General features: G+C 38.8%; 1 protein-coding gene across 3 annotated transcripts in view; it reads right to left on the reverse strand.

Moving 5' to 3' along the window:
* Positions 1-27,028, reverse strand: part of RB1CC1 (RB1 inducible coiled-coil 1) — a 94,980-nt gene that overhangs the window by 62,245 nt on the left and 5,707 nt on the right. For all 3 annotated transcript variants that reach the window (XM_073018082.1, XM_008000620.3, XM_073018083.1), the window contains exons 2-5: positions 5,698-5,812; positions 4,292-4,413; positions 2,737-2,863; positions 2,397-2,567 (exon numbers count right to left, since the gene is read on the reverse strand). In XM_073018082.1, the coding sequence (XP_072874183.1) occupies positions 2,397-2,567; positions 2,737-2,863; positions 4,292-4,362 (369 nt within the window). In that variant the 5' untranslated portion in view covers positions 4,363-4,413; positions 5,698-5,812. The remainder of the gene's footprint in view (positions 1-2,396; positions 2,568-2,736; positions 2,864-4,291; positions 4,414-5,697; positions 5,813-27,028) is intronic.

A 27,028-nucleotide genomic window follows, 5' to 3' on the forward strand; every position in this document is an offset into this window, starting at 1 on the left:
TGACACTGATTTCCTTTTCTTATTTCCTCAACGCTTCAAAGTACTGAACCACTGTTTCTGTTTTACGCAAACATGGCCCTAGCATTTCACTAATTTAAAAGCTGCTTAGGCTGGGTATGGTGGCTCATACCTGTAATCTCAGGTGAACTTGAGAGAGATGATTTAGCGTACCTGGTGGAAAAAATTTCTAAGCAGCAAAGCATTTAAGAGGTGACTTGGGTACCTTTAAAGCCATTCAGTTTTATAAGGGAAGCAGAGCATAAAAGTTTGGAAAATTTGTAGCCTAACAACGTGATAGAAGAGAAAAATTCGCTTTCTGGGAATAAATTTAAGTCGGCTGCAGAAATTTGCACAAGTGGCAAGGAGCCTAACGTTAATCCCTAAGACCATAGTGAAAATGTCTCCAGGCTGTGTCAGAGACCTTCATGGCAGCCCCTCCCATCACACGTCCAGAGGCTTAGGAGGAAGGAGTGGTTTCATGGGCCGGCCCCAGGGTCCCCGTGCTGTGTACAGCCTAGACACTTGGTGCCCTGCCCCCAGCCACGGCTGAAAGGGGCCAACATACAGCTCGGGCTATGGCTTCAGAGGGTGGAAGTCCCACGCTTTGGCAACGTCCACATGCTATATTGAGCCTGCAGGGGCACAGAAGTCAAGAATTGAGGTTGGGGAACACCGCCTAGATTTCAGAAGATTTATGGAAACACCTAGATGCCCAGAAAAGTTTGCTGCAGGGGCAGGGCCCTCATGGAGAACCGGTTAGGGCAGTGTAGAAGGAAAATGTAGGGTCGGAGCCCCCAGAGTCCCTACTACAGCACTGCCTAGTGGAGCTCTGAGAAGAGGGTCACCGTCCTCCAGACCCCAGAATGGAAGATCCACCAACGGCTTGCACTGTGCACCTGGAAAAACCACAGACACAACGCTAGCCCGTGAAAGCAGCCGGGAGGGAGGGTGCACCCTGCAAAGCCACAGGGAAGGAGCTGCCCCAAGTCCATGGGAACCCACCTCTTGTATTAGTGTGACTGGGATGTGAGACCTGGAGTCAAAGGAGATCTTTTTGGAGCTTTAAAACTTGGCTACCATGCTGGTTTTCGAACTTGCATGGGACCTGTAACCCCTTTGTTTTAGCCAATTTCGCCTTTCGCCTCCTGCCGTAATTCCAAGCCTCTCCAGCCATGAGGTACTGTTAAGTCCAATTAAACCTCTTTTTCATCTCAGGCTCAGGTATGTCTTTATCAGCAGCATGAAAACAGACTGATATAGAATGCTTGGCATTTGAATCTCGGATCACTAATTCAGGATCTCAACAGCAATCATCATCTTTCTCATTTCATTTATGTATTTAAAAAATATTTTAAATATGATGCATTAAAAGAGAAATAATGCTAGCTTATATTTAATATAATTTCTGATATATGTATTTCTGCCATTTTGTTTTCTTTGTACTTTCTTGTTTTCATTCTTTCGTTGAATAGTTTTAATTGCTCTCTCTCTCTAATCACTTGAAAATTATATATCCTAGTTATCCTTTATCATATTTAATACTTTCTCTATCAAAATGTAGTGTGTATACTTTTCAACCAAATCAAAAAACAATTCTAATATGCAAATTCAGTTTACAGAAGTGTATTTTTAAAAATTTTGTCCTCCCAAAGCACTTTTGGACTCGTAAATGTTTATTAAATATGTTTCACACAGATGCGGTTATTTCCTTTTAATGTTGTATCCTATGTGGAAAAATGGGGGTATCTGTACAAATGTATATACTGTTTAAAACAAATCTCTAAGAGTTTTACTAATTAAAGCAATGTTCGGTAATGTTATTTATTTTTACAAAACGTAAATACTACTATTTCACTGGTTCTAACACATTTTTTTCATGATTAAAAGAAAAATGTAGCTTACTACTGACAGCTTAATGTTAATGACGTTACTAGAAGGTAAATAGCAAATTAAAAAGGAAAATCAAATGAAATCCGTGGCAACTGCAAGAAGCAGTGTTAAAAGCTATATATTAGAAAGAAACCTGATTCTCCTCCAGGAACTAACCATAAATATGGAAAAAATAAATACATTTTTAGAGCTATGTAAGTTCTCTGTCTATATCTACTCTAACGTAGGTCTTTTATTAATTAATGTTCAAAAGTAACTATTTATATCTATGAAAGAAGGTGACCAAATGATGTTAAGACAGCTGTTCCACTCTAAAATACTGTCATTATCAAAGTAGAATAACTAGCAATGTATGACCCAGAAATTTTAAAACTAGATTAACCACAAAATATTTTCAGTTTGTCAAACTTCCTGCATGCTTCCTATGCAATTTAGACTACTGTGCTATTTAGATTCGAATGCTTTTAGAAGCAATCAGTTAGTTAAAATAATTGTTTATATCTTACCACTGCAAGCTGTGTCCTTGAAGCAACAGTATGAAAAACTGCAGGCATCATAAGAGATTCTTCAACTTTTATTTCCATGTCATTTTCTGTCGAAAAGGTAGTTTTAGGAATAGCAGGTGGACGATCACATAAGATCATTTCTTTGTTAAAAAGAAAAATTGGATTTGTATCCTATATTTTTTAAAAAAGGAGAAATAACCAAAATAAAATGTTATAAATACTGAACATGCACATTGCCTTCAATATATGAAGCAAATAAACCTTACTTTTGAACACTGAGTTCCCAATGTGCTGTGAAGGTGGTGTGCACTCTTGTGTGAAAGGGCTCTTGAATACCTACCGTCCCAGCACTGTAGGTACACACTCTTCGATCTGCAGCCATGCATTCTCCTCCATTAACCACCAGCACCTGGTGTTGAATAGCAATCTTGTATTTGCTTTGAATGGCATGCTTAAGGTCTGCCACACTTCAAAAAAATGAAATAAATCAGTTGTTTATATTTGCCCAATGATTTTATTTTCCAAGTAGTACTATGTAAAAACACCTTAGAGGTTAATGAATTTCACTCTAAAACTTTCCCCAAAAACAGTAATAAAGAATACAAGCTTCCTATTTAATGAACTGGATTCCCTAACAACTGACTGATCTTAGGTAAATAACTCGCCCATGCGTCATATCTAGAAGTGAGTCTATGAAATGGAGGCAGTAGACACATTTATTTTAGAGTTATCTATATAACACAGCAAAGGAATATGCTCAAACTGATTACCAGGTCTATTAAAATCCTCAGGCTACATAATTTTTGTTAAAATCTCCACACGTTTTAGAAACTACATTAAGTCTAGCACCTGTGAAGATTCCTTCCTAGCCCTGTATTCCAAAACATCATTCATGTAAGGGTAAAACCAAGTTTAATGAAAACTAACTCTGAAAAAAAAAATCCATAATTCAACTTTTACAACAAAGATTATTATTTCACACATTATTTATAATAATTCCAGTGTCAGATTTATACTGCATTGCCATCAAGTCTTTACTATTATGGTCACTATAAAAATATAAACAGCGTTGGAAATGACACTACTTCGATTTTCTTTCTGTCCTGTCAAGCTAGAGAATTATTAGATACCTGAGTTCCACTAAATTTGGCTGAAAATATTAAATTTATTTTTTCTCTCATTAACAAACAAAATAAACCTATTGACATTTATCCATAAACTGATCAAAAACCATGGAAGTGATTATACATTGTTTTATGAAGCTTCCAATAATTCCCTTAACAATGGCCTGTGAAACACAGAACAGCAATTGACTATAGGTACTTATAACAATGGAAATCAGTTTGTTTTGTGGGTAGATCTATTTACTGTGAATATTATATTCATGGCAACAGGACAAAGCACAATTTAAAGAATGTAATTAGTATTTTAGAGAAGGACAACAATTATATATAAAATATGTTGCAATAAAAGATTTAAGACTTGCCATTATGTGGCTTTTTTTTTTTTTTTTTTTGAGAGAGTCCCACTCACTCGCCAGGCTGGAGTGCAGTGGCGTGATCTCGATTCACTGCAACCTCTGTCCCCTGGGGGTTCAAGTGATTCTCCTGCCTCAGCCTCCTGATTAGCTGGGACTACAGGTGCACGCCACCACACCCAGCTAATTTTTGTATTTTTAGTAGAAACGGGGTTTCACCATGTTGGCCAGGATGGTCTCGATCTCTTGACCTCGTGATCCACCTGCCTTGGCCTCCCAAAGTGCTAGGATTACAGGTGTGAAGTACCAAGCCCAGCCACCACTAGGCTACTTTTTAAACAGTAGAGTAATATTTCTTTAACTTTCTGCATGCAGACAGAATGCAACACTGAAAAAAAATAAATGAAACACAACTCACGTTTGCACTGTAAGTTCAGTGTCAAATGTTAGAGTAGTTCCAGTGTTAACCAGAAATACATATAACTTCATGATGATTTATCTGAATTCTGTGAGCTTATACCTCACCCTCTGATACGGTTACTAGAAGAAACAAGAAAAGTGATCAATTTTACAAATGCAACTACAATCACAAATACTATCATCACTGTGACACACTACAGTATTACTATATAAGTAACAAAAATATCAAAACTGGCTTTGAGGTCTAGGATGGCTAACCGGACAGTTCAGTAAACCCAATGCTTAAAACACATAAAAATAAACAGTAATGAGATCAGTGAAAAGAAAAGCATAACTGTTCTGCCATAGGAAAAAACGTTTGATTTTTCAAGAAGTAAAAGGCCAGTAGCTAGAGTAAAGGTTGCTACGTGCATATTTCACGCAGTGTTTCACATTAAGAATAAAACAGTTGGTCAAACATCTTATCCCTGACAGTTTTCCCCCAACTTCTTCCTTAACATAATAAAAAATACATTAGTATTAAGGTTAAACTTACTGATCACACATTAAGAGTAGCCATTACTTGCAAATTGGGAAATGAATCCCAATTCCTTCCATCAGCTGCCTGTTGATCTGCATTTTACCTCTACACTGAGCTGGAAATCCTCCATAAGAAACTCCTTAATAGTTCCACCACTTTGTATAACAGTAGCAAGGGTACAGGTCTAGAAATCAGAATATTTAAAACAACTCTGCCATTAACATGCCCAAGGAAAAACTTCATCTAGAAAATAAAGCTTCTTCATCTATAAAATGAGGCTGACACAGACAACCAGGCACAGTGGCTCATGCCTGTAATCCCAGAACTTTGGGAGGCCAAGGCAGGAGGATCCCTTGAGGCCAGGAGTTCAAGACTAGCCTGGGCAACATGGCAACATCCTGTCTGCACAAAATGTTTAAAAAATTAGCCACACTTCATGGCACATGCCTGTGGTCCTAGCTACTTGGGAGGCTGAGGCAGGAGGATGGCCTGAGCCAAGGAATTCAAGACTGCAGTGAGCTACGACTGTGCCACTGCACTCCAGCACGGGCAACAGAGAAAGGCCCTATCTCAAAAGAAAAAGAGAAACGAAAAATATCTTAAAATAATGACATATAAAGGGGACAGATTTCATGGTAGACTACCATTTTATTTTCAACAAATGGAGGACAAGATCCACAAGATTAATGAAACTGGTGAACGATAACTATAAATAAATTCCCAGAAAGTAGTAGGTACCTTTACTTATGCTCTTTCCACATAAGCCTTTAGAGAATTATTAGAGAAGGAAAAAGCAAATAAGGTTTTCAAATTAAGATTTCCAGAATCACTATTTTAAAGACAATAGATTAAACTCTGCTAAACAGGTAGAAACTGTGACTTACCGTCAGGCACTGTGAAAAGGACTACCACTTTTCTTAAAAAGTAGATTAAAACTGGTTTATGTTTGCTTTGCTTGAGATTGGCAACTGAATGGCATTACTGGTTAAACTCAGAGAACTGGAAAAGAAAAATTTCTGGTTATAAAGAGAAACAATTCAGTATGAAACAACATACGGTTATTGTTCCTTTCTTCCTTTTAAAACTACCATCTGTAAGAATAATCTCTACTCAGGCCCTTCTATCTGCACATTCACTATAATACCAACTACATGACTTCAACCCACATCACTCCATGGCATCAAACAAAAGTTACCAATAAATTCCTCAAAACTGCCATTTCTACAACAATTTCTCATTCCTTAAAATATTATGGTAAAGAAGTATCCAGGCAGTGGAGTCAGAAAGCTTGGGTTTGGTTTGGGGTCCATTACTTGCAATTACATGATCTTGGACAACTTTTTCGGCTTCCTCTTTTGTAAACAGGAATAAAAATGGCACCTGCAGCAGACAGCCTCTAAGACAGTAGCAATTATCTGTACCACATCCACCTACTGTATTCATACTCCAGTGAAATCCCCACCCTCAGGTGTAGGCAGGGTCTACCAAAAAAATACTGCAAAAGTGATGGGATATCATGTAAGTGATTGTTACTTAAGATTGTAACTCCCATCTTGCCAGCTGACTCTCTTGCCACGTTGATGACATAAGCTGCCATATGGAAAGGCCCACTTGGTAAGGAATTGAAGATGGCTAGCTAGCAAGAAGCTAAGGGTCTCAGTCTGGTAACGCTCAAGGAACTGAATCTTGACAATCACCACAAGCCCATAAACAGATCCTTTCCTAGTTGAGCCTCAGACAAGACCTCAGCCCTGGCCAACACTTTGAGGTCTTGCAGAGACCCAAAAGGGTCCAGTGAAGCCATGACCAGAATCTATAATAGATTTATGTTGCTTCAAACAACCAAATTTGTCGTAATTTCTCAGTCAACAATAGATGATTAATATAACACAACCATATCACAGGGCTACTAGGAGGACGATGTGGGAAGTCAGGGACCCCAAACGGAGGAACCAGCTGGAGCTGCAGCAGAGCAACATAAATTGGGAAGATTTCGTGGACATTTATCAGTTCCCATATAACACTTTTATAATTTTTTATGCCTGTCTTTAATCTCTTAATCCTGTTATCTTTGTAAGCTGAGGATGTACGTCATCTCAGGACCACTCTGATAATTGTGTTAACTGTGAAAACTGGTCTTAAAACACGTGTGTTTGAACAATATGAAATCAGTGCACCTTGAAAAAGAACAGAGTAACAGCAATTTTTAGGGAATAAGGGAAGACAACCAGAAGGTCTGACTGCCTGTGGGGTCGGGCAAAAAGAGCCATATTTTTCTTCTTGCAGAGAGCCTATAAACGGATGTGCAAGTAGGAGAGATATTGCTAAATTCTTTTCCTAGCAAGAAATATTAATATTAATACCCTGGGAAAGGAATGCATTTCTGGGGGGAGGTCTACAAACAGCCGCTCTGTGAATGTCTGTCTTATGTGGTTGAGATAAGGACTGAGACACACCCTGGTCTCCTGCAGTACTCTCAGGCTTACTAGGGTGGGGAAAAACTCTGCCCTGGTAAATCTGTGGTCAGACTGGTTCTCTGCTCTCAAACCCTGTTTTCTGTTAAGATGTTTATCAAGACAATACATGCACCACTGAACACAGACCCTTATCAGTAGTTCTGCTTTTGCCTTTTGTCCTGTTCCGTCAGAAGTATGCGATCTTTTAGACCCTTATTAGTAGTCCTGCTTTTTGCCCTTCGAAGCATGTGATCTTGTACCTACTCCCTATTCTTACACCCCCTCCCCTTTTGAAACCCTTAATAAAAACTTGCTGGTTTTGAGGCTCATGCAGGCGGGCATCAAGGTCCTACTGATATATGATGTCACCCCTAGCAGCCCAGCTGTAAAATTCCTCTCTTTATTTCTCAGCTGGCCGTCACTAATGGAAAATAGAAAGAACCTACACTGAAATATTGGGGGCGGGTTCCCCCAAAAGGACGTCAAAGAAAAAATGTGGTATTTGGCAGATAAGTCAACCCTCCAAAATTTGGGAGGGATCTCAGTCGCCTTACCTTTGTAGTAGAGTTCACTTACTCCCATAGCTGCTGCTACCACCACTGTTGATTGCTGACTCCCAAATCTTTCCTAAACTATCTATCCAATCCCTCTCAAACTCAACAAATTCAAATCAATCTCCTATATGCATTCTTCAATACTATTGTTTCTAAAACCAAGCTTTTTACTTCTCTGCCCCATAATCCTCCTTGATTTAATTTTTCATCTCTGTTGATGAAGTCTACATTCACCCAGTCTCTCACATATTATCCTAGATTGGTCTTCCTTTTGTCCTGTAAATTCTAACATTTAAATACTTAATCACATGATATCCCTATTCCTATCCCTACTGCCTTAAATGAGACACTGTTTTCAACCTGGACTAATTTCCTCAATCACTAGTCCGTCAACCTCCATGTGCCTTCCAAGAAATCTTCCTACATGTTAGGTTGATCCAAGTTTTTCTGCTGCTTTAAAACTCAAGACAATTATGACTTTTATGGCAGCAGCTACCACTTTGTATTCATTATATCCCAGGAAACTATTTTAAATGCTTTATTAAACGACAATAACACCCAAGAGAGAAGTATAATATGCTCTTCCTTTCCACCACAACTTTTCACCCTCATCCTCTACCCCTCTCCCAGTTTATCAGTCCCAAATATCACACTGCTTAAACTCCCTAAACAAATCCAGCTGTTAAAGTCTCTGAGTCTTCATGGGGCAGTTCTCCCTGCTTAGGATTCTATTTGCCCTGCCTGCTATGATCACCCTTTCCACCTGCCCTACCCTCACACACATCTTCTTTCAGACTCAGAAGAATTGTTTGAACTGGGAGGCGGAGGATGTAGGGAGCTGGGCTCACACCACTACACTCCAGCCTAGGCGACAGAGCCAGACTCTTTCTTTTTAAAAAAAAAAAAAAAAAAAAAAAAAGGCAGTATCTACAGCCAGGGAAAGTAGGCATAATTATCATAAATGTGATACTTTCTAAGAAATATGTGGAGAGTGACAGGGAACTATGAAAGGCACTTAACAGATTGACAGAAGACTGGCCAGAAGGTGCAGACCTAGAAAAGTCATGCAGATCTGAGAGATGTTAACAAAAGGAAGCTAGAGATAAGCAGGGAATCAGATGACTGTATTAAATAAAGATCTGCTGAATGAATGAGTAAATGAATACCAAATCCAAAAACATAGGCTTTATCTTACAGTTTAAAAAGAGACATTTTGTTTTCTCAGAGATTAGGTAGCTAAGGTATGCTGACTAAAGTGGAAGGAATATTCATTCATTCATTTATCCAAATCCAAAACACATGTATTGATATTATGTGTCAGGACTGGGTATTCTGTGGGGAAAAAAACAGACATAATCTTTGTCCTCATGGAGTTCACAGTCTTGAAGGAGAAAGCAGCATTAAACAAAAACAAAACAAACATGATATAAGTTGTAATAAACACACAAAAGAAGAGTGGGTAGGAAGAAGGATTTACTTTAGATTTACAGGATCAAAGGAGGCTTCTATGCAGGTTACATATAAATGGTATTTTTGGGATAAGAAAAGGCCTGAACTGAGAAGAGGTAAAGCAGTACAACGAGACACACCATTTTTGTGAGGCTAAACACAAAATCTTAAGTAATAATCACTGTATTTTTTTTCTTTTCTCATTTTCCTTTGAATATTATATGTTTTGATATAATTCCACAGTTAGAGAAAAATTACAATAGTACAAAGAATTTCTCTGTCCCCCTTACTCAGATCACCAACTGTGAACACTTGTGTTCTATTTGCTTTACCACTTGTGTCAGTGCACACTCCATACATGCTCTCTCTCCACATACATGTAGATATATTTTTTCCTGAACTACATGTGAGTAATTTGCAGACAGAATTTCCCTTTATCCATAAATACTTCAGAATGTCTTACCTAACAGCAATAATTTTCTCCTACCAAACCAAAGTACATTTATCAAATCATGAAATTTAACATTGATGCACTAATATTATCTAATCTACAGTCCATATTCGAACTACTGCTCCAATAATATCCTTCGTAGTTTCCCCTTCTCCTCAGATCTAGGATTTATTTCAGGATCATCATATTGCTTTTAGCTATAGTATCTATTTAATCTCCTCCAATCTGGGACAGTTCAACTTTTCCTTTGCATGTTCTACCGTCAATACATTGCTTTCAATATCAGAAGCTTTAGAAATCATTAAAGAGTAAAGAAGACTTCAGTTCCATTCTCGTCTTCCATGATACTTAAAGCAAACTGAGGGGAACGCCAATAAGCTATAGCAGCTGTCTGTCTTTAAACAAACACTAATCTCTTCATTTTACATGCACACACCTCACCCTAAGAAACCACAATCATAAACAATGCTGACCAAAAAAACCTGAAAGAAATAAACCTACTTCAGAATGAGTTTGTCTACATACTTGATGAACAATTTAAACTATTTTAAGGATAGTCTTGATAACTGTCACTCCAGAACCTAAAATTTGACTCCAGTATACAAATTTCTTTTCTTTTTTTTTTTTTTTTTTGAGACAGAGTCTTGCTCTGTCCCCTAGGCTGGAGTGTAGTGGCGCGATCTCGGCTCACTGCAAGCTCCGCCTCCCGGGTTCACGTCATTCTCCTGCCTCAGCCTCCTGAGTAGCTGGGACTACAGGCGCCCGCCACTGTGCCAGGCTAATTTTTTGTATTTTTAGTAGAGACGGGGTTTCACTGTGGTCTCGATCTCCTGACCTTGTGATCCGCCAGCCTCGGCCTCCCAAAGTGCTGGGATTACAGGCGTGAGCCACCGCGCCCGGCCCAGTATACAAATTTCTAACAGTTCCTAAGTGATGTTAATGACAATATCATTTTCCCATGTTTTCATCCATTGTTTACAGTCCTAAGACTGGCATCTTTAATCAGAAGCCTCTTCTAAATTTTCACTCTCTACATCCTCACTAACTGTCAGCTACCAAAAGTCTACCCATGAATAGCACAGGGAAAAATCTAACTACTAACATAAGGCATCATTTCCCCATGGGTCTACCAGTACTGGTAACCTATGAGGAAATGTAATGCTCATGGCTTTCATGGCCACAAATGCTCTTCTTTTCTTCACATGTCCTAAGTATATGGCACATAAAATAAATCATAATCATTGCTAATACTTACTGAGTTATTCATTGTATACCACTCATTATGCTAAGAAGTTTTACATACATGACTTCATTTATCATTACATGTAATACATTCATATCATTAGTGTTTTCATTTGCAGATGAGAAATTATGATTCAGATTAAACTTGTCTAAAGGAATAAACTTAGTAAGCCAAAACAAAAGTAAACATAGCCAGGGGTGTGAACACAGGTCAATAAATACATTCATTCAATAAAAATATCACCTGAGAATTTAGTAGGTACCAGGCATTTTCTTAACTCTGGGAATAAAATACAAAATAATAAAATTGTCTGCTCTCATGAATGCTAATATCATAGTGGGCAACATGAAAATTTTATATTTATATAAAACTCCATGATACCTACTTTCAGGGGGGAAAAAAGCTACAAAAAAGCATTTTTTTAAAGTAAAAACAAACAAGAAATTCCAAAATACATACTTCCACTTTGCTTTTATTCTTTAGAGATAATGATACTATTGGCATAGTAATAGCTTCCATTGATCGAAACACGACGTTAAGAACTGTATGAAGTACATGATATTCTCACAAATATAGTGAGAAAGGTTAAGAATTATCTGCATCATTCAAAATGACAAAACTATGGCTCAAAGAAGTTGTTTCCTAAAGTCACATAGAAAGAAAGCCATCAAAACTTAAAATCCATAGCTGGATCACAGAGAAAAAAGAACATGAACATACTACATTAAAATTCCTTACATAAGATTACATGTAGTAAGCATATTCTATGACTTGGGACTTTACTATTCCTTTAGAAATACCAGCACGTTTTCCCCCTTGCAGATTTTCTCCTTTATGTGACCATTTAAAAATTTTCCTTTACTAAATACAATACAAAAAAAAACCTCTTTCAATATGAGGTAAGAAGAGTAGAATAACAGGGCACTTTAAATGTGACAAGGTAAGGTTTTCAACAGAAAGCAAAGTCATCATCCAAGAAACAGCATGGACTCAGATCCTGAGAGAACAAGATTTCCTTGTGTCCATAAATGAAAAGGTGATCTTCACCTACAACCATTTGATCTTCCACAAACCTGACAGAAACAGGCAATGGGGAAAGGATTTCCTATTTAATAAACGGTGCTGGGAGTTTCGGCTAGCCATATGCAGAAAACTGAAACGGAATCCCTTCCTTACGTCACATACCAAAATCAACTCAAGATGGATTAAAGACTTAAATGTAAAACCCAAAACTATTAAACCTTAGAAGAAACTAGGCAATACCATTCCGGACATAGGCACGGCAAAGATTTCATGACAAAGAAGCCAAAAGCAATGGCAACAAAAGCAGAAATTGACAAATGGGATGTAATTAAACTAAAGAGCTTCTGCACAGCAAAACAAACTATCATCAGAGTGAACAGACAACCTACAGGATAGAAAAAAATTTTTGCAATCTATCGATCTGACAAAGGCCTAATACTCAGCATCTCCAAGGAACTTAAATAAATTCACAAGAAAAAGAAAACATACATGCAGTCAACAAACATGAAAAACAAGCTCAACATCAAAGATCATTAGAGAAATGTAAAGCAAAACCATAATGATATATCATCTTACACCAGTCAGAATGGATATTATTAAAAAGTAAAAAAAAAAACAAAACAAAAAACAAACAAAAAAACAAAAACAAGATGCTGGCAAGGTTGTAGAGAAAAAAGAATGCTTTTACTCTGTTGGTGGGAGTGTAAATTAGTTCAACCATTGTGGAAGACAGTGTGGTGATTCCTCAAAGACCTTGAGGCAGAAATACCATTTAACCCAGCAATCCCATTACCGATGAGAATATATAGACACATGGGGGTAGGGTGGGGAAAAAACACTCACTGGGGCCTGTCAGAGGGTGGAGGGTGGGAGGAGGGACAGCATCAGGAAGAATAGCTAATGGATGCTGGGCTTAATACTTAGGTGATGGGATGATCTGTGCAGCAAACCACCATGGCACATGTTTACCTATGTGACAAACCTGTATATCCTGCACATGTACCCTTTAACTTAAAATTTAAGAAAAGAAAAGGTGATCTTGGCAGGTAGCAGAGAGAAATTTTTCCATACCTGGTCATCCTGGCAGTGTGGAATTCTCTAGAAATATGCATACTGACTACTTCCTAGCTAAAGAAACATACAGAGGAGAACCTACCTATCATAGCCAAGAACAGAGCTGAGTGTTTAACACGGACAGCTGTCCCTTTGCGCCCTTACACACTTCACTCCCAGGGCACACACTGAGGCCACCTACAAATAGGGAACTCCACTGCTACTGCTGGCAACTTTAGGGCAGTGAGGAGTATAATCTTGGTTCTCGAGTGGAAGACCCAACAGGTCACATGGTCTCCCACAGGGCTTTCAGGAGGAAGAGGAGGGTGATTCAGGATCTGTTCTCAAAGCGGAAAGTAAAATGGTGTTGGCCTCTACTCCCAGGCTCATCCCCCTCAGGTAGTCCCTTGTGGATCCAGAGATAGTCTCAAACTGATGCCAGCTGGGCACAAAACATGCCCACCATCCTGGATGGCTCATCCCAGACAAATGGGACCAAGCAGGAGTCTTTTTCTTATTACACTAAACATCTACACATCATAGCCTCAATTTTGCCTCTTGGACAGTAAAGCCTAAAATACTTAACTATCTGGTCCTTTAGAGAGAAAGTGTGTGCCTCTTCCTCTAAAGCTTAAGCAACTACAGCCACTTCAGTGAGAGCTGCACATACCTTAGTTAATACCAGGCATCTACTTGTGAAGGACAACCTCCTGGCAAGCGGTACTTTCATCATATGGAAGTGACAGCAACAATACAAAGAAGTCCTGCCAGGAGACAGACCCAATTTCCCAGTTTTCTTTCTAACAGATGATAGACTCAGGACTGATCACAGAATGACTGGTATTCTAGCTTAGGGGGAGAGGAAAGGGTAGAAAACGAAAAAGAGGAAGTTGTTTTCCATACCTGCCACCCATCATTTAATTCAAATATCCAAAGATGTGACTGCTGGCGAGAATGACAATAACAAGTGACTAAGGATTACTATTAACTTTTTAGTAAGATTGCCTATAAATAAGAAAATCACAAAGACTCACAACAGATAAACAGGCAAAGGGCATGAGTAGGTTATCAAATGTGGAAAATATTGAGGCCTCTTCAGTAATCAAAGAAATACAAATCTAAAGAGAAGACAATATTTTTCACCTACCAAGCAAGCAAGATTTTTCGACCTAAGATTCCAAGGTTTTCAACGCAAGAGAAAAGAAATAAAATGTATAAAGAAGTAAAAAGTACTTTAGAAATACCAGTATAAACAAGAAAAGTACCCACAGCACAACAGGCGGTGAAGAATTAACATTGACCAAAGAAAGGTCTGGCCTTTGCCCTTCACTACTGGGAGGTGATCTCTGGGCCCCTGTAATGTCCTGCCAGATGGAACTGTCTTTGTTTGACTCAGGGCTTCAGTCACGTCAGTGTAGCAATGTGACTCATGGATCAGTTCAGTTCTGACCTCCAAAGGACCTACTGACTAAAGACATTGGTCTGACCTCCAGGAAGGGCTAGAGACTAATGGTCAGTCATGTAGACAGTACAGGATCAAGCCCTAATAAACTCTGGACACCAAAGACTCAGGTGAGCTTCCCTAGTGAGCAATACTCTGTGTATATTGTCACACGTTGTGGCCAAGAGAAGGTAATACTGTCCATGACTCCACCAGCAATGATGGCCAGAAGCTCTGAGTTTGGACCCCTTCCAGATTTTGCTCTCTGCCTATTTTCTTTTGCCTGATTTTAATTTTTGTATCCCTCTAATAAAAGTGTAATTGTGAGTATAGTGCTTTCCTGAGTTCCCTGACCTGTTCTAGTGAATTCTCCAAAGAGAGGGTGGATATGGGGAACCTGTGAGTTTGTAGTCAGTTGGTTTGAAGTGAGGGTGGGTTCTGGGTACTGCCAAACTTGCAGCTAGTATCTGAAATGAGGGCAGTTTTGTGGAACTATTCCTTCTAACTGTAGAGTTGGCTAAACTCATTGCACACTCATACTATGGTTTTTGTTTTGTTTTGTTTTTGAGACGGAGTCTTGCTCTTGTCGTCCAGCCTGGAGTGCAATGGCACAATCTCGGCTCACTGCAACTTTTGCCTCCTGGGTTCAAGCCTCCTGCCTCAGCCTCCCAAGTAGCTGGGATTATAGGCGCACACCACCATGCCCGGCTAATTTTTGTATTTTTGGAGAGACGGGGTTTCACCATGTTGGCCAGGATGGTCTTGAACTCCTGACCTCATGATCCACCTGCCTCAGCCTCCCAAAGTGCTGGGATTACAGGTGTGAGCCACCACAACCGGCCTACTATGGTTTCTAAAAAGAACCTTCGGAGAAGTGGCTAATGCTAAATGTCTGAAGTAGAAAACGTACCAATCACATAAGCCTGGAACATCTTTGATAGCAAGACAACTATCAAAGACTAAAGAGATTAGGTCAAAAGGGCAAGGAAAACAACTTTAAATGGCTTCTACTGGCTATGATGGGACAGTCTGAGCATCAAAAGAATGAGTACAAATAACTGAATGGCAAAAACCTGTAAAAATCCATGTTGCATAATGATACTCAAAAAAACAAAAGCAAAAAACCTCAGTGAGCTAAGACAGAACCCATTATAAAAACTGAAAAAGTAAAGAAATTAAGCATTGTCTTTCCTATATGAAATGTATTTTGGATAGCTGGGCACGGTGGCTCACGTCTATAATCCCAGCACTTTTGGAGGCCAAAGCAGGCTGATCACTTGAGCTCAGGAGTTCAAGACCAGCCTGGGTAACATGGCGAAACCCTGTCTCTACAAATCATACAAAAATTAACCAGGCATGGTGGTGCACACCTGTACTCCCAGCTACTTGTGGGGCTGAGGTGGGAGGATCGTTTCAGCCTAGTGGATGGAGGATGCAGTGAGCCAAGATCACACAACTGCACTCCAGCTTGGGCAAGAGACAGACCATCTCAAAACAAAACAAAACGAAACGAAAAAGATACGTATTTCAGTTCACTCATGTGGAAAAACTCCAGCTAACAGTGATTCAACTGGACACAGCCCAAGTAAAAAGTTTTCATGCCACCTCAGCCCACCTCTGAAAAATTAAACCTGAATTTAATCAAGCATCTACATGTACCTACGGTTTCCAGTTTCTAGGAAATATGGACTATAAAGACAAACATTATGATCAATCAGCTAAATTCACAATAAGCATTCCACAAAACAATGACTTTGTTTCTTCAACAAATGGTTTCTAAAAAGAAAAAAAAAGAGAGAAGACACATAAACTAAAAAAGATGGAAGAGACAAAATAAACAAATGCCATGTGCGAACTTGTTTGGATCCTGACTCAAAACAACGTATAAAGACATTTTTGGGACAAATGTGCAAATCTAAATATGGACAGGGTATCAGATTAAAGAATTACAATTACTTTCGTTTGGATGATAATGGCATTGTAGTAACAAAAAATAAACTCTGAAAAATTAGTGTGTAAAATGATGCCTGAGTCTTGCTTCAAACTAGTCCAGCAAAAATAAGTGAAGGAAGGAAGGTTGGAAGGAAAGAACAGAATTAGTTCAGCAGTAGAAAGGTGAGATTGGCAAACTGTTGGTACTTATTAAAGCAAGTGAGATGGCTATATTACGTTCACTGTAACATTCTCTCTACTTTTGTATACGTTTGCAAATTTCCACAATAAAACACTAGAAAAAGTATTATTTTAATCACATTCAACATTCATAATACAGGTCGGAATGTACTTTAAATAATTATGATGTTTCTGGAAAGCAACTGGTGTTTGTGGAGGTAGGTAAGCAAAGGTTTTATGAAATCGCATTTCCTTAAGCCAATAACTGTACCATGAAAATAAATTTTAGGGAAAAAATTTGAAATATAATTAAAGCATACACAAGACACTTTCCTGTTTATTAGTAATAAATATTTGTCTACCCATTCTTTTATTATTCATGTTTTAAGACAGGATTTAAAATGTTATGGATAAAAACTAAAAATTTTATTTTATTTATTTATACATTTTTTAAGACGTGACCTTGTCCTGTTACCCAGGCTACAGTGTAGTGGCAGGATCACAGCTCACAGCAATCTCAACCTCCCCAGCTCAAGTGATCCTCCCACCTAAGCCCCCCAAGTAACTGGGACTATAGGCATGCACCACCACGCCCAGCTAATTTTTTGAATTTTTTTTTTTTGTAGAGATGGGGTTTCTCCATGTTGCCCAGGGTTGTCTTGAATAGAAATTTTAAAATACTAGAGAATAACTTTTTTTTTTTTTTTTTTTTTTGAGATGGACTCTCGCTCTGTCGCCCAGGCTGAAGTGCAGTCATGCCACCTCGGCTCACTGGAAGCTCCGCCTCCCAGGTTCACGCCGTTCTCCCACCTCAGCCTCCCGAGTAGCTGGGACTACAGGTGCCTGCCACCATGCCCGGCTAAAATTATGTATTTTTTAGTAGAGACGGGGTTTCACTGTGTTAGCCAAGATGGTAACGATCTCCTGAATTCGTGATCCGACCCGCCTCGGCCTCCCAAAGTGCTGGGATTACAGGCGTGGGTCACTGTGCCTGGCCAGAGAATAACTTCTAACAAGGCTTACAGTATATGCAAAGTGATTTATTTATTTATTTATTTATTTGAGACAGTCTCACTCTGTTGCCCAGGCTGGAGTGCAGTGGTGCGATCTCAGTTCACTGCAACCTTCCTTTCCTGGTTTCAAGGGATTCTCCTGCCTCAGCCTCAGGAGTAGTTGGGACTACAGGCACCTGTCACCACGCCCAGCTAATTGTTTTGTATTTTGAGTAAGGCATGGTTTCCCCATCTTGACTAGGCTGGTCTGGAACTCCTCACCTCAGATGATCTGTCCGCCTCAGCCTCCCAAAGTGCTGAGATTACAGGCATGAACGACCGCACCCGATCTTAAATATGATTTTTTAAATGGTCAAAAAGAATGCAGAGGAAAGGAAAAAATCTAACTCTAATCTAACCCTAACCCAAAATAAGTAATAACAAGTGTCTGTAGGTACTAAATTACTCGAGTAAATACTAAATACTCCAGTAAAACATTTAGCTGCTGTCGGAATACACCACCCTCATTGGTTATAATTTGACCTAAACAGAAGGAAAAACAACTGACTGCAGAGGACTTGGTTAAAATTCTTATTCTGCCACTTACAAGTTGGGTGGTTTTAGAAAAGAAATTTATCCTAACATTCAATTTTCTTATCTCCAAAGCAGAGATAACATCTTTCTCACAGGGCTATCGCAGGGGATATCTGTTCTTCAAAATTTACAGGTCTAAAGTAACAAGAGAATGAGAAGCAGATGGAAGTATAGCTGAAACACGACTGGCCATGAGGTGATAACAACTGATTCAATATGACGGGTACATCACAGCTCATTCTTCTATTGCCCATCTTTCTGTGTTTTTGATTTCCACAAGAATTATAAAAATGCAGCCGGGCGTGGTGGCTCATGCCTGTAATCCCAGCACTTTGGAAGGGCCTTGGGCAGGTAGATCACTTGAGGTCAGGAGTTCAAGACCAGGCTGGCCAACATGGTGAAACCCTGTTTCTAGTGGGGGAAAAAAAAAATTAGCTGGACATGGTGGCGCATGCCTGTAATCCCAGCTACCTGGGAAGCTGAGGCAGGAGAATCGCTTGAACCCAGGAGGCAGAGGTTGCAGTGAGCCGAGACTGCGCCACTGTACTCCAGCCCAGGTGACAAGAGCGAAACTCTGTCTCAAAATAAAATAAAATAAAATAAAATAACTATAAAAATACAAAAATAGAAAGCTTATAGAACGATCCCAGTGTTTCCGCACCCACACAACAGGATAAAAATGTCTGAACGATGCCAGGAGCTGTTTCACCAAAGCAAGTCCATTTTATAAATGGCTACTGTAAAGAACCATGTCTACTCTAATACCTACCTACTGGCACAGTGCCTATACAAGCGCTATATGCATGCTAGAAATTACCTATATAACCACCTGACATAATTCATGCTACACAAAAAACTTCAATTTTTTCCCTCTACCTATTCCTCACACTCATCTTTTCTCATATTGATGGGAAGAGGTAACTGAAACACTCTGAAGGCAGTCTTTCACTGCGGTTAAGACAGAGCTGAGAAATTTTCTTTCCCATTATGTCTCAAAGAAAATCAGCAACATGCTGGGCGCACTGGCAGCACCCTTGGGAGGCCAAGGCAGATGGATTGCTGAGCTCAAGAGTTCCAGACCAACCTGGGCAACATGGTGAGACTCCGTATCTACAAATACACAAAAAATTATCCAGATGTGGTGATGCACACCTGTAGCCCCAGTTACGGGGGGTGGGGGTGGGGGGGCACTGAGGCAGAAAGATGGTTTGAACCTGGGAGGTTGAGGCTGCAGTGAGCACAGACTGTGCTACAGCACTCCAGCCTAGGCAACAACAGAGTAAGACTCTATCTTTAGAAAAAGCAAAAAGAAAAGAAACAAAATCAGCAATGTCTTCTTAATTAAGTCTGGATTAAGCACATCTTATTGGTCACTGGCATATCTTATTTGCGGCCAATCCATTAACATGAGCAGAGCATACAAACAATGTCTAATACACAGTGACCACCCTGTATCCATGGCAAGGCATAAACACTAAATATGCTTTACTAAATAAAGGGAAACAATTGCCAATAATGAAAATTACAGTTTCCTATAAGTGAACACGTATACACAAAAATAAACAAATGAAACTTCCATTTTGCACCAATGCCTAACCAATATAAAGGATATTCAAGATTTTCTTATTCTCAGACTACACTCTCAATCTTAATGTTTAACAACAATCACCACAGGCATGAAAAGTGAAATCTTTACTTAATTTCCCTGGACCTGTCACTGCATTAAGAGGGAGGCTGACCTAGGTGACACGCAAAGTGCCTAATTACTAAAGATTCTACAAGGTAAGTTATATAAACTGGACTCTCAAGTCAGTTGTTTAGGGAAACACACACAACTGGTCTCTTTCTCAAAGGGCTGTACAACCTTATGCGTGTAACAATGTGCGAAGGACCAGATCTTTTTTTTTTTTTTTTGAGACAGAGTTTTGCTCTTCTTGCCCAGGATGGAGTGCAATGGTGTGATCTCAGCTCACTGCAACCTCCACCTCCTGGGTTCAAGGGATTCTCTTGCTTCAGCCTCCCAAGTAGCTGTGATTACAGGCACCCGCCACCATGCCCAGCTAATTTTTGTATTTTTAGTAGAGATAGAGTGTCATCATGTTGGCCAGGCTAGTCTCAAACTCCTGACCTCAGGTAATTCACCTGCCTCGGCTTCCCCAGGTGTTGAGATTACAGGCACGTGAGCCACCTTGTGCAGCCAAAAAAGCTATTTCTATCTTGAACTCTTACTTCAATCCTGGATTATTAATCTTTATGTGGTCATGTAATAATTACACAACAAGTTGTTTGTGACTTGAACCATTCAAGTTTTTTGTTGCTGCTGTTGTTGTTGTTTTATACTTCACAGATTGTACGCAGTAAGTGAATGGAAATACAGATTTTTGTGTAAGCAAAATAAAAGTTGGTTAGATTTTAACTGAAATGTATGGTTTACAAAATTAAATACTCTGTATGGGTACCAGGATGAGTAAAATATACTTATTCATGCTAATGTTTTAAATTCTCTTATTAAAAGAAGTATCATATGACCTGTATAAAGACCAATTTGTGTAATCTAAATCAAAGTTATAAAATTCTATTGAATTAATCTTCTCCAGAAGATTCATGAGCTGCATGGCTTTATTATCAGGAAAAGAAATGTAGATAAAAAAACAGGCCAGGCACAGTGGTTCATACCTGTAATTCCAGCACTTTGGGAGGTTGAGGCAGGTTCACTTGAGGTCAGGAGTTTGAGACCCACCTGGCCAACATGATGAAACCCCATCTCTACTGAAAATACAAAAATTAGCTGAGTGTGGTCGCTCTCGCCTGTAATCTCAGCTATCAGGAGGCTGAGACAGAAGGATCACTTGAACCCAGAAGGTGGAGGCTGCAGTGAGCCGAGATCATGCCACTACACTCCAGCTGGTTGGCAGAGTGAGACTCCATCTCAAGAAAAAAAAAAAAAAAAAAAAAAAAGAAAAGTAAAGAAAAATAAAAAATGTAGATAAAACAATAAAACAACTTTCTTCATCAATACACGTCTGTCTAAATTTTCATTCTCTAATCTGTAAATGGGGCTATATATCATACCTACCTCATATGGCTGTTGCAGAAAAACAAAAAGAAACCACAGTAAATAATCCAAAAATGTTCTCTAGGGACAGGAAGTAACTCTGTGACATAACACAAAGCACTCAAAAGCATTTGTTGAATAAACAGGGTTTCATAAGCAAATGTACTCTTGGGGTTCTACTAGCAATACTCTAAGCAAGTGACAAGGCAGAATCCAAATAGTAACTTAGTAACAGAGAGAGACCACATGCAGGTAGTTAATTTTCAGCAGTTTCTGTATCAGCCAATGTGTTCCCACTATCTCATATTAAAAGAAAAAAAAAGTAATCAACTTGGTTTAATATGTTTTAACATCATACATGAATAAGTACTCCTTGGTTCCACATAAACAGTTACTAAGTATGTGTATCCTCTCTTCCACTTTATTCCCATTAAGCTATCTAATTCAGAGCTTCCTACTGCATATCAGGCTCTAACAATTACCTATCTGAGCACCTACTAGCTGCGGATTCCATCTCAGATGACACCACCAACTACATAATCTTAGATTCTTTTAATGTTTTTATTTCTCCCCAAACCAAAAATGTTTCATAACTTCTACTCAAGTATAAGTTCCTTAGACTGACACTCCACTATTTCCTTTAATTGGGCCCCTACATGAAGCTCCACACCATTTAGGTTCATCTCCTGAAATGAGGTGAATGGATAAATGGATTTTCATGCCTCTACTCACGTCATTCCACAGCTTCCATTTTGTAACCAAGAACTCACAAATATTCTGTCGTAAAGTCTTCCTTAATGTACTGGCTGTCAGTGGTCTTGTTCCTGAAGTAATGACAGCCCATACTTCAAATTCAAACTATTCAAATAAGTGTTGGTATTCAGAACATAAATAAATGCCCTGCTACACTTTTTTGCCACTTGCCAAATAACTTACATCACCCAAGCTGTACTGCAAATGGCTAAAAAAAAATTTGGTCATGACATATTATACCTCAATGCCTAACATACTACCTAGGGATAGTAAAGAGTCAATAAATGTTTGACGTCAAAACCATAGATAAGGACGACAGCAACCAAAATTGTAAAATCAGAAAGTTGTTCAAAGAGAATCCATAGGAACACTGTCTCTATTTATTCACTAGACTGTATACTTTACGTTACATACTTCTATATGCTATCAAAATGATCCCATGAAGCTGAATTCTCTCCTTTGTACATCACAGTTGTTAAAAACATTCAGCAAAAAGGGACATTAGTAACCAAATACATATTTGGTCACCCTGAAATAAAAAATACTTGGGCAGAAATAAGAGGTCTGGTTTTTAGCCGTAGCTTCACATCTGTACTCCTGTGGTTTTGAGGAGTTAACCAATTTCTCTGAATCTCAGTTTCCTCATCTTAAAACATAAAGGGGCACACTAGATTATTCTTCTGATCTTCTATAAATACTCAAATCATATATTAAACATGAGTCTAACACACTGAACAAATACTAATTTTAAGAAATTTATTGTGTGCTAGTGCCGAAGAATAATCAATAGCACATTACCTGCCTTCCAAAAAGTTCAATAATACTAACATGAAGAGAGGTATGCAAAAGTTAGACTGAGAAAGAATGGACAAGAATTCACACAAAGGTGACATTAAAACATAAAAAAATTAAAAAAACATAAAAGGATATGTAAAATCAAGTTCCAACTAGGAACTGACAGTTTACCCTCACTGATCACATTACTAAAAACTTAAGAGGATAAACTTAATAAACCAATGATTTCTTTTAAGAAAACAAACATTAAAAGAAGCTAATTCTTTTATTAACTTACAACTTTGGGAATGCTTATTATGTATATGTCCCCCTAATTTACGTAAAATCCATTAAATCCTGTAAGTAGGTGAATCTCTATGATCTAGAACTAAAGTTATTGCATGTAATTGTTAAGTAAAGTAGAAGCATAGAAATTAACTGCTATTCAAGGAATTATAAAGTAACTTTATAAGCCTTATATAAATATAAGCCTAGTACATAAGTATGACTTTTCACCAAATAAGTCATGATTTCCTAAAATTTGACCTGATGCTCATTTTATAAGAAGTCCTTTCTTAACTTTTATAAAATGAAACCATACTTAATACTATACAAGTTAACATAAGCCAATTCTAAATTAAAAGTAACAGGTTAGTAACTCAACAACTGAAACAACATTTTCTTAAATTATTTGACCCTCTGCTTAAACAGTCTTTAGTTTCTGCACGCTAAGAATTACTATAAACTGCCTACCATATATACTGAGACTTCGTATGAGAGAACAATTGTCAAAGCATGTCAAACATACTCATAACTCACACGGTACTTAACAAGTTAGTAGGAATCATGGTACATTAATAAACATAATGCATGAAACTGAACAGATCCAAACTGATCTTTGTATATGTATATGTATATGCATACATACACAGGTATATCTACACAATAACAGCGAGAGTTCAAATTGGGGAGAAAGAATCAACTTCTCATGCAATGGTATTATGACAAATGGCTATCCATAACATGAAGAAAAATAAACTATCTGGAGGCACATATTCACTAACGAGAACTAAAACATCAACAAGGTACCACTTTTTACCCTTCAGATTACTACTGATGATTAAAATAAGTGCTAAGTGTTGACAAGATTAACAGTGGGTCCACTGGAACATTTCTGACAAAAATATAAACCGGTACAACTTTTAAGGAAATTTAATCTGGCACTACGTATCAAAATTCAGAATGTACAAACCAGCAATTCTACTTCTGGGAATGTACTGGAAGCAAAGAATGAGACAAGTGTACAAAGGTATATATATATCCAATGATTTTCATTATACCATTACTTTTAAAAATGATAAATTTAAAAACTATCAATGGAGGTTGGTTAAATACATTATACCTATAGTCCTAGCTACTCAGAAGGTTGACGCAGGTGGATACGGTTTGCTTGAGCCTAGGAGCTAGGTGACCCAGCAAGATCCTCTCTCTAAAAAAATAATAAATTATGACACAACCCTATAAGGTGTCAAATTTTAGACATTTAAAAATGTTTGCTTCAATCTATACATATTGATCAGTAAGAAAAGAAATTTATAGTGTATATTATGTGATTCTGTTTGTGGATTTTATTTTTACAACTAATGCAGGAGAACATATGTATATACAAGCACTTAAAAAGTCTGGATCAATTTAATAGTAATCTTTTTAACACTGGCTATCTCTGGATGCCGACTTTTACTTTCTCCCACTTTCTTTAAAAATCACATTTATGATTAGATGGGAAAAAACTTATATCCATTAAACAAAAAAAAAAAATGATGACACCCTACACATTACAAAGAAATAAAGAACCTGAATTTGTTGCCCCAGAAGAGCTAGTCCTATCAAGAGAGCAAGACAAAGATTCCCACCTGCTTTCCCCATTTCAGTCCCAATCTGAGGTGCTAGGGGAGTTCTGCCCTACTCCCATTCTTTTTTGTTTTTGTTTTTGTTTTTGTTTTTTGAGATGGATTCTCGCTCTGTCACCCAGGCTGGAGTGCAGTGGGCCGGATCTCAGCTCACTGCAAGCTCCGCCTCCCAGGTTCACGCCATTCTCCTGCCTCAGCCTCCCAAGTAGCTGGGACTACAGGCGCCCGCCACCTCGCCCGGCTAGTTTTTTGTATTTTTTAGTAGAGACGGGGTTTCACGGTGTTAGCCAGGATGGTCCTGATCTCCTGACCTCGTGATCCACCCGTCTCGGCCTCCCAAAGTGCTGGGATTACAGGTTTGAGCCACCGCGCCCGGCCCCTACTCCCATTCTAAATCCAGCCTTCCCTAAATGGTCATTCATGTTTAGTTTTCCAACTGTTTTTTTTTCTTTTTTCTTTTTTTTTTTGAGACTTTCACTCAGTCACCCAGGGACTGGGTGCAGAGGTGCGATCTCAGCTCATTGCAGCCTCCGTCTCCCAGGTTCAAGAGATTCTCTCTCCTCAGCCTCCAGAGTAGCTGGGATTATAGGCACCCCACCACACCCAGCTAATTTTTTTTTTATTTTTAGTAGAGACAGGGTTTCACCATGCTGGCCAGGCTGGTCTCAAACTCCTGACCTCAAGTGATCTGTCAACCTCGGCCTCTGGAAGTTCCGGGAATACAGGCATGAGTCACCACGCCCCAACTGTTAGCTTTATGTAGACAGAAGAGGGAGAATAGAACTGTGAAAAGAACATGAGATTTGGATTCAAAAGAATTGTATTCAAGTCCTGGCCCGATGTGACCTGGATTGACTTCACCTAACAAGTTTTTTCATTTGATTACAAAAAGGAAAAAGTACCTGTCTCACATGGTTGTGGTCACGATCTAACGAATAATCTACACATATATGGAAGTTATGCAAACCATAAAGTGAAATACAAACATCAGTTACTGTTGTTAACTGATTCAGATCTCTGTTCTGAGTTCAGAACTAGCAGTAACTGATGCTACATATTTCCAACTGGAAATCCTACTGTTACCTCAAACTCAACATGTCTAAATTTAAATTCGGTGCTTTTCCTTTACATCTATTCCTAATTTATTCATTGTCAATAAACTATCATTCTACTACTGCCCCAGACTTCAGTTATTTTTCTTTTCTTTTTTTTTTTTTAACAAACTTTCCAAAGTGACAATAGACCAGGCTTCAGTTATTTCTGTCCAAGTCCTACCCATTTTTTCCTTTCTAATCCAACCCCTCATTTTCCAATGACATAACCCATACTTAGGAGCCTGCAACCTCTTCTCTCTGCCTTTAAATCTCTATCCTGCTTAAATCCTTCCTAAATACTCCCTAACAGTTACAACCAAGGTAGTCAGGCTGCTTCCCTCAAATATCTTCCCTAGCACCTTACTGTTGCCTATAGCAGGGCACAAATCTGTGGTTCCTTTACAGCTACACTCTCCTTGTCACCTCTGGTTCAGTACTCAGTTTCACTTAACGGCACTATCTGCCCACCCCTCTTAGCATGTGAATTTGCCAACTTGACATAGGCTAGATTAACATAAAAAATGGCAGACTTAGGAACAGAATTTACTTGTATTTGAATACCATCTATCTCACTGAAGCTCAGGTAACCTCTACACATCAGTTAACAATCTACAAATTGCAACAATACCTTTCAGAGAGATGAGAAGGATAGCAATAATGTACTTCAGACTCCTTTACAGTGCTAGTAATATACTAACAGCTTTAAAAATGGTGGCAATTATGACTTTAATTAAACTCCAGCACTCAAGAACTTCATAATTAACCCCAGTTTATTTTTGTAGCAGTATCATCAACTATTCCCTTACATGACAAACCTATACCCTCACTTTACATACTCCTGCCAGGTAAAATACCCCCACCATCTTTGCTTATCTGAATTTTACTCATCTTTAAAAGTCCAAGTATTGCCGGGCGCAGTGGCTCAGGCCTGTAATCCCAGCACTTTGGGAGGCCGAAGGGGTGTGGATCACAATGTCAGGAGACCGAGACCATCCTGGTTAACACAGTGAAACACCGTCTCTACTAAAAATACAAAAAAATTTGCCGGGCATGGTGGCGGGCGCCTGTAGTCCCAGTCACTCGGGAGGCTGAGGCGAGAGAATGACATGAACCCAGAGATCGCCCCACTGCACTCCAGCCTGGGCGACAGAGTGAGACTCCGTCTCAAAACAAAAACAAAGAACAAAAAACAAAAGTCCAAGTATTGTCCTATTACCACTTCTGGGAAGTCTTCCCTTATCACAGGCGGCTTACAATATTC

This window comes from Chlorocebus sabaeus, chromosome 8 (genome assembly GCF_047675955.1).
Source record: "Chlorocebus sabaeus isolate Y175 chromosome 8, mChlSab1.0.hap1, whole genome shotgun sequence".
In the NCBI taxonomy this organism is placed as follows: Eukaryota; Metazoa; Chordata; class Mammalia; order Primates; family Cercopithecidae; genus Chlorocebus; species Chlorocebus sabaeus.